We start from the raw sequence: 8,965 nt of genomic DNA, 5'->3' as shown, positions 1-8,965 counted from the left end.
TACCAATTGTACATACAGCATGGTCAGAAATAATGGTGATGGAGTAAAACAACATGGTCTGATTGCTTTTCCTGAGGGCATTGTATACAATGGAATAAAAATGCCATCTAAACAATACATCTATACAATACAAAACATGGACTACATATATTACAGTGCTGTGAAAAGGTATTCTCTCTCTCCGATTTCTTCTATTTTTGCATATTTGTCACACAAATGTTTCAGATCAGATTTTAATATTAGACACTGATAAAACACAAAGTGCAGTTTTTAAATTATTTATTTTATACAAGGAAACACACTATACAACTTTACTTGGCCCTTTGTGAAAAATAATGACCCCTCTTAGTTATGCAATTAACAAAATTTAATTGATCATTGAACCTGCCCTGCACATGATGCTGCAATCTAAATACATTAATGAGAAACAAAGTACCATAATTGCTCGATTATAAGACAAGGTTTTTTTCAGAGCAAACACTCTGTTGACTTATATTTGAGGTCGTCTTCTAATCAGACCTCAAATTACAAGACTAAGATCCCTATCCCCCGCAGCGCTAATTAAAATATCAACATTTAAATACCTTGGGGTGATTTCTAAAATATATGGCTTGATGAGAGTAAATTGCATTGGTCGGCTTCAAAGATACCCGAAATAGCACATGAGGCAGAATGGCCAGATTTGGGAAAAAATGGTTTTGAAATAGCAAAACGCTACTTGTACTTATTGCCCAACAACTTGCAGAAGAAAGCAAAAAACATAAATACATTGGGTATTTCTATACTCATGACAAATAGTTTAATCTATTTTGCATTTTTTTCATTAGCTTTTTTAGATGAGTAAACGAGTTTTCAGATAAAAGTGAGAAGTTTTTTTAAATTTTTCATGGAATGAGATGATATGATGAAAAATAGTATCTAAAAAAAGTCCTTCTTGTCCTGAAAAAAAATAATATATAACTTGTGTGAATACACTAAATGGGAGAGGAGAAAATTACTGCTAAACACGAGCACCACAAAATAAAAAATAGCCTGGTCACCAAGGGGTTAATAGTAGACCTGGGCACCGGCCAACCCTTCGTGTTCGTCTTCGTGGGGAAAAAAATCTTCATATTCCACAAATATTCGCCCGTTCCTGTGTTCAGTTCAGGCCCTGTGTACATTCTTCGTGTTAATACGGGGGTTAACGTGGTACGGACTACGCAGCAGCTTTGGTGCCAGGATTTTAAATGTCCGTACGAGCTTGCAGGGGCCTCCTCTGCCATCAACCAATGAAGTACACCTGTACTTCATTGGTTGATGGCAGACGAGCCCTCTGCTGGCGACCAATAGAGTCACTTGTATAGACTTTTAAAATCTTGGTGCCGCAAGTCCTTACGAATGACCAATAAAGTCGCTTGTACGGACCTTTAACTCTTGGAACGGGGGAGACCATGGTTCTGATGTTGCGTAGATAACTGGAGCAGAAATCCGTAGGTTCGCCATCAGGAGTTAAAGGGCCATGCGAGTGAGTCTATTGGTCGCTTGCAGGGGCCTCCTCTCGCATCAACCAATACCTTAGTCCCAGCATTTTTAACAAATCTTGTTTAGAAACGGTGATGCACGTCATTCATATTTAACCCTGTAAGTGACAAAATAAATGAAAATACCAGGCACATGTGGTGTTTCCAAAAACAGGACAAATACCTTAATACACTTTTGGAGGTTTTTTTTCCATTTGCACTGGTTATACTTCCTTTTTTCCTAATTTCCCCCACATTTTTAGATATTTTTCATAATAAATGATGGTTTATATATATAATTATTATTTCAAAAGAAAGCTCTGCTTGTGCTGAAAAAAGCAATATATAATGTGTGGGGTGCACTAAATGAGTTAGTGGGCAATCAGAGTTGAAAAAAGTCATAGCAAAAGCACAAAAACTTGAAACAGGGATGTATATGCATGTGTAGGTATATGTGTATGTACCGTATTTGCTCGATTATAAGACGACCCCGATTATAAGACGACCCCCCAAAATCAAAATATTAATTTAGGAAAAAAACAAAAAGCCTGAATATAAGACGACCCTATAGGAAAAAAGTTTTACCAGTAAATATTAATTCATGTAAATTATTTTTTCATGTTTAATAAAAGCTATGATTGAGAAAAATATATTTTTTAAATTTCCTTTTATTTGCCAACCTGCCCCCCCCCCAGTTATGCCACTCTGCCCCCAGAAATGCTTTATACCCCCCTATTTGCCACTCTGCCCCATGATATGCCTTATACCCCTATATGCCACTCTGGCATATAGGGGGTTAAAAGGCATATCATGGGGCTGAGTGGCATATAGGGGGTTAAAATGCATTTCTGGAGGTATATAGGCATATCATGGGGCTGAGTGGCATATAGGGGGTTAAAATGCATTTCTGGAGGTCCAGAAATGCATTTTAACCCCCTATATGCCACTCAGCCCCATGATATGCCTTTTAACCCAGCATGTACTGGCTGCCTTGGCTTGATAGGAGTGTGATTAAGTGTGAGGGGGTTAAAAGGCATATCATGGGGCTGAGTGGCATATAGGGGGGTTAAAATGCATTTCTGGAGGTATATAGGCATATCATGGGGCTGAGTGGCATATAGGGGGTTAAAATGCATTTCTGGAGGTCCAGAAATGCATTTTAACCCCCTATATGCCACTCAGCCCCATGATATGCCTTTTAACCCAGCATGTACTGGCTGCCTTGGCTTGATAGGAGTGTGATTGCTGTTAGCAGTTTGATATATATATATATATATATATATATATATATATATATATATATATATATATATATCAAACTGCTAACAGCAATCACACTCCTATCAAGCCAAGGCAGCCAGTACATGCTGGAACCTGGGGATGATAGTAGTGGGATTACAGCCTCCCTATGCCATGCTACAACCCCCACCCCCCTTACACATCCATGCTATCACACACAAACACATTTAAATACTCATTCATTCCATTAATCACACATACTTCACACATTAAACACACATTAATCACACATACTTACCCAAAAACCCTCCCCCACCCCCTTACCTGAACTGCAGATCTCTCACTCGAAGACTTCTGCAGGGGACCGGCTGTAGAGCAACTTCTCTGGCCCCGCCCCCAGAGGAGGGAGGGGGAGATAGAGCTCTGTGAGGACGCTGCAAGCTTCCTGTCCTCCTGCTTCTAACAGAAGAGACGCTGCTCGCGACCGGTAAGCAGCATGGCCCCAGCAGACATTTTTTGGGGGGTCTGAGAAGACGACCCCGATTATAAGACGAGGGGTATTTTTCAGAGCATTTGCTCTGGAAAAAACCTCGTCTTATAATCGAGCAAATACGGTATATTATGCATGTGTATGTAGGGACATATATCTTTGTATATGGATTTGTGTAAATGGAGAAACATGTATAATTTTTTTCTTCTCTAATTATAAATGTATGTCTTTGCTACTGTAACAATGCTATGTATTTTAGTTTGTTTTTTCCCTTTCATTTTCATGTACTTAACAAGTAATTAATATTGGTTCACAATAAGGTAGACACAAGGCCAGTGGTTTTTGTTTCTATTTATTTAACATTGTTTTTATTGTTTTTTTAAAAACATTTTTATTATACAGAAAGGAAAAACATTAGTCAAACATGAATAATATGCTTTTGTGTTTTACAGAAAGATAAAGAATATGGTTAGTATAGAAACTTGTCAGTCAGGCATTAATGTCAAACTTTAAAAACAGGAAAATGTAATCTTCAGTTTAAGCTCATGTGGCTTATTATCAAAGTTAATACCACATTCAAAGTTAATCTCACTTCTTAATATACATTTGTAACCGATTGACAATCACAAAAGGATAAAACCATTTTTTTTATTAATTTATCTTAAACATTGGTGGTCATTTTGTTATTGGTGAGCATAAATATGTGAAAAATGTGAATGATGTGTTTACTTTCTGATATTTTCATTAGATGTGTTTAAGTCCCTCAATGGTGTCTCTCTCCCCGTGGGAGTCTCACCCTTTCTGGTACATGCGTAATTTTATGTTGTTTATTTAACCTTCCCATATATCCCACATTTTTTCATATGATTTTGTAGATCCCGTGGCCCTGTTAGCCACTAATTCCAATTGCTTTACTTCATTCATTTTATTGATTATTTCCTGTATGGATGGTATTTGAGGTGTTTTCCATCGGGTGACCAATAAATACTTTACAATTAAACATGTCAGGTTAGTGGTTTTTGTTTTTGTTTTCCAAGTCAGGAGTATTTTCTCTTCATATTGTATCCAGCTAATATATTCCTATTTTAATATTAATTAATTTATTATTTTCATGTACTGGAGCCAATTCAATAATTGAAGACCAGTTGTAACACATTTCTAATGTATTTTCTTCAACTCAAACGTTTATTGTAAGTTATTATAGTCTATGAAATAAAAACTTCAATAAAAATTATTGGGCAAAAAAAAATCACAAAAACTGCTCTGGTCATTTAGTGCAAACATGGTAAAAAAAAAAACAACCCGGTCCTGAAGGGGTTAAAATAGCATAAAACTATATGGGTGGGGCCTATAATTATATTTCTATTAAACAGTTATTTTTTTTATATTTGTTTTTAATTTATGATGTCACGGTGACACCACTGGGGTCTATTATTTTTACATTTTATCACATTTTTATTTAGTTTTTTAAATTTTTCTATGTACAGGGCTCCATTGCTCTGCATATATATATATACCTATATATGTATGTATATACATACGCATACATAGACATAAGAATACGCCCGTATATAAATGTTGCATAGCCAAAGTCATTGTTCTAAAAACAACATATTATTTTATGTTTACATACAACATATTAAGACCTTCAATAGGATATCGCCATACTGTTCATCTATATCCAGGGGTCATCAACACTATCTTATTATCTTGTTACCCCGATAGCAGAGTGGTCTATTATGGATCTAATCTAGCTCTACTCTATGGTGATGAATCCGATATTCCATTACAAAAATATGTTTGCCATTGCTTTAACGCTTCTTCTGCAACATGCTCATGTTTACCTGCTAATAAACCTTTTTCCATTTGTAGTTGATGTTGTACTTGAGTTTTATATATTGTCTAATGGGGAAGTTCTTGTTTCTTCCAATTGCACGCTATTAAGATTTTTGCTGCCGTCAATATGTGTAGTGCTAAGTAGTTTTGAATATGGTTCATATTTATCCAAGATAAATGAAAGAGAAAACTTCCAGCAGTATATTGAACTCCTCTGATTTCTAATGTGTCTAACACAGAGACCACCATTCTCCAAAAATCTTTTAATTTTACACATTTCCACCATATATGATCATACGATCCCTTCTCTATCCCCCACCTCCAACATACACTAGAAGCTTGGGAATACATTTTACTGAGTCTCTCTGGAACTAAGTGCCACCTATACATTATTTTATATTGGAGTTCATTGAGATTTAGACAGTGGATGCTTTTCTTAAGATTAATTAGCGTTTTATACCATTCTTCCTGATTAAATCCATGTCCTATCTCTTTTTGCCATTTCAGGACAGCTTTGGGTTTGCCGTTTAATGGGTCCTCCTCTTCAAGTACTTCACTTTTTATGATTTTTTTGACATTTATCTCTTTCTCAAATAGTGATATCAGCTTGGATTTCTTTTCATTGTGGGCCCTAAGTTCCACATTTATGAGGTTCTTGACTCGTAAATAGGTATATAAATCATTTAGAGGTAGGGAGAATTCCTCTACTAGAAGAGCAAAGGGTTTTATTGAATCTTCTTTAATCAGCTGGTTAAATTTGCTTAATCCTCTTTCAAGCCATTTACTTATGTCTAAATCCATGATGTTCAGTTCAAGTGATTTTAAGGAAATATTTGGCAATATAAAACAACCTAGCTTATTATCCTTCCTGAAAGTTTTCCAAAATTTCAATAAATTATTCAAAATGAAATTATCTATTTTTATATTTTCATAGTTAGAACATAATAAGTAGCTTAGATCTTTAAAGTTTAAGCATGAGGATTCAATTTTATACCACGTCTCCTGATCTGATGTTTCTATCAGCCATCTTGAAAGATGTACGATCATTGTTGCATCATGATATTTTTTAATTTTTGGTAGACCTATCCCACCTTGATTCATATTTTTACTTAAAATTTTTGTAGAGATTCTGGGGGTTTAACATCAGGCCTTTTCAACATTTTTATAAGGCGCAGAATTTTTGTAGACAAGGCCAGGACAAAAAATTCTGATGAAATTGGTGGTCGGCTGCAATGGTTCATACAGACATGTCTTGATCATAAACTGAAAAGTCCAACTATCGAAAACTGAAAGTTTTTCTGGCCCTCGAGTAGTTCAGTCCATGGCTAAAGGGAAGGCTGTAAGAATCCAATCCGACTACGCTACCACAATATCATATATCAACAGACAGGGCGGCACCCGGATTCCAAAACTTCAGGCCTTCTTGGAAGAAGTCATGGCATGGGCTCAACAAAACCAAGAAGATTTGTCAGCCATGCATTTCAGGGGAAGGGACAATTGAACTTTAGACAACCTCAGCAGATCGAATTGATCCCTCGACAAAAGAATCTTCTCCATCCTGGTTCTAGTTTGGCCTTCCAGGAATCGACCTTGTGGCAACCAGAGACAACAGCAATCTTCTGGGTTTTAGCCTCTCTGTATTCATGGGTTTTGTATTCATTTGCATAACGCGTTTCACCCAATCAGGCTTCCTCAGATGCATGAGGAAGCCTGATTGGGTGAAACGCGTTATGCAAATTGGCGACACGCCCACCTGGAAGTAGCACAAACTACACAGGCAAAACATGGAACTTTGTTTGCTTGTTGCAAGCATATCGTTTTTTAGATTTTACTACTAATAAATTGCTATTTTTACTTTCAAATCCTCCTCCTTATTTTGACCTTCTGTATATCTTGAGCTGATGCTCATTGAGGAACAACAACATTGAGTGGAACACCACAAGCTGCTGTTTTCCAGAAACTATTGGATCCTATGATATTCCTACACAGACGCCCTATAGTTTGAGCAAACTTGGTTGCTCCAAAGATTGTGAGTACCAATCTTATAGGAGGGTTAATATCTTTTGTATAAACAATATTATACTATTATCTATATGTTTCTTTTATTTTTCATGTGAACCTGCTGAGAGTCTAATAGAAGACATCACATGTGATTTGTGATCTGAATCGAAGTATACCTGTTGGTTTTTTTTGTTTGTTTTTTTTATTTATTATGCACGATGGGTGTTATTTTGTAAGGACAGACATGTTCAAGTATTGCATAACACTATTAATATAGAGTTATTACAAACGGAGCGCTGCACTCTATCTTTTGTTTGTTTAATTGTCACGTAGGGGTTAAGTGTTAAGTGCTGGCAGCTATTTATACTCACTTTATATATCAAAATATCTATTAGAAGCGCTTTATTTTTGTACACTTTAAATGTACTTTTCCACTTAAAAAAACATTTGTTTCACTCTCTAATGTGTTCAACAAGTATCTCTCTCTCTCTCTATTTATATAGATGTTTTTATCCAACCTATGGCAACTCCCCCAGCTAACCCCTCTGTAGGGGGGAACAGAGTGCCAAAACATCATATCTTGGTGCTCTGTGTCTTAAAGGCACACAACACCTTCTAATATTGTCTATGTAGGCTGTAATGAGTCATAACGTATAAATGGGCTGGTCGGGAAGATCAAGGATCTCTCCTGTAACTGGCCCATAGAGCGTCATGACACCAGGCGGACTGCTGCCCCCCTGGACCTGTCAACCTAGGCATGGACCTAGTAAGCCTAGGCCCAGATATGTCACTGTGTATTTATACATATATTATATATATTAGATATACATACACACATATATGCATACATATAAACACACATGTAAACTGTCATGACCTGAACCTTCAGGAGGAAAGTAACTAGATCAGGCAATCCAACAAAAAGCTGTGTCTGTAGATCACAGCTAATTTCTAGAAATACAAAACCAAATGGTGCTTTCCAATGGTTTGAAATGACCCAAGAAATCCATATGGCACAACCACCTTTGCAGCTTCTCTGAAAGTCATCAACATTTTAGGTGATGTGTCAGAACTGTGGCAGTATTTATTGAAGCAAGTCTTTAAGCCTGTTCAGAATTCTTCAGTCTTGCTATGTTGAATTTCTATGTAATCCCAATGTGACAGTTCTTCTTAGTGAGAAGTGTTAACTTGGTGTCTTGAGGTAAAGTCCTACTGTAATTCTGATGGTGATTTACTTGTATCATGGGCTCTCTGGAATACAGTGTGCAGTTCTCCATTTTAGGCAGTGTATCTCTAATGCTACTTGTAGGGCCGCAAGAAAGCAGAGACTTTAGAGTGGAGAAGTTTGATGAAAGATCGAGGTAACATCTCCTTGTGTTTTTCTGTATATTTAAAGTAATTTTGAGGGTGTGCAAGGACCTCAAAAAATGCTTTAATTAGTTTTTTATCCTGTGGGATAAAATAAAATGTACAAAAATGAAGCACATATAAATATAAGTAAGAGGGTAACAGACAAAACGAAATATTTACCTTCAGAATTTCTTGGTGGTTTTCTGATGAATACAATCTGCCATCTCGCACAATGTCCTCAACCAACTGCTCGTAATCCTCTAAAACAAAAATGTGTAAGGATAGTGTATGTTCATAAATACCAATGTTCATACCAACGTGTATATAAAGGAAATTTACATATAAGTGGCTTACCATCATATGTTACATATGGCACTTGAAAACCACGAGCATTGTTCACCTCACTGCTTTTAAAGTGGATCCAAAGCTTGCGTGAACGTGCTGTGAAGGCAATTGGGCGTTCATATGTTTGACAAGTCTCATACGTGGTGATAGAGGAAGGTGATGCTGCGTGAGGGGTAGATTGGATGAAATTATTAATGCCAAT

The 8,965-nt window shown here is 36.5% G+C and overlaps 1 protein-coding gene across 1 annotated transcript in view; it reads right to left on the bottom strand.

The window, feature by feature from the left end:
* Window positions 1-7,189: 7,189 nt before the first annotated feature.
* Window positions 7,190-8,965, bottom strand: part of SCUBE3 (signal peptide, CUB domain and EGF like domain containing 3) — a 98,737-nt gene continuing 96,961 nt past the window's right edge. The window contains exons 22-24 of the mRNA XM_053457861.1: window positions 8,773-8,925; window positions 8,599-8,678; window positions 7,190-8,517 (exon numbers count right to left, since the gene is read on the bottom strand). Coding sequence (XP_053313836.1) covers window positions 8,368-8,517; window positions 8,599-8,678; window positions 8,773-8,925 — 383 coding nt within the window. The 3' untranslated portion in view covers window positions 7,190-8,367. The remainder of the gene's footprint in view (window positions 8,518-8,598; window positions 8,679-8,772; window positions 8,926-8,965) is intronic.

This window comes from Spea bombifrons, chromosome 2, assembly GCF_027358695.1.
Source record: "Spea bombifrons isolate aSpeBom1 chromosome 2, aSpeBom1.2.pri, whole genome shotgun sequence".
NCBI classification, from domain to species: Eukaryota; Metazoa; Chordata; class Amphibia; order Anura; family Pelobatidae; genus Spea; species Spea bombifrons.
The sequence above is the reverse complement of the archived record's forward strand: the minus strand, read 5'-3'. Positions and strand labels throughout refer to the sequence as shown.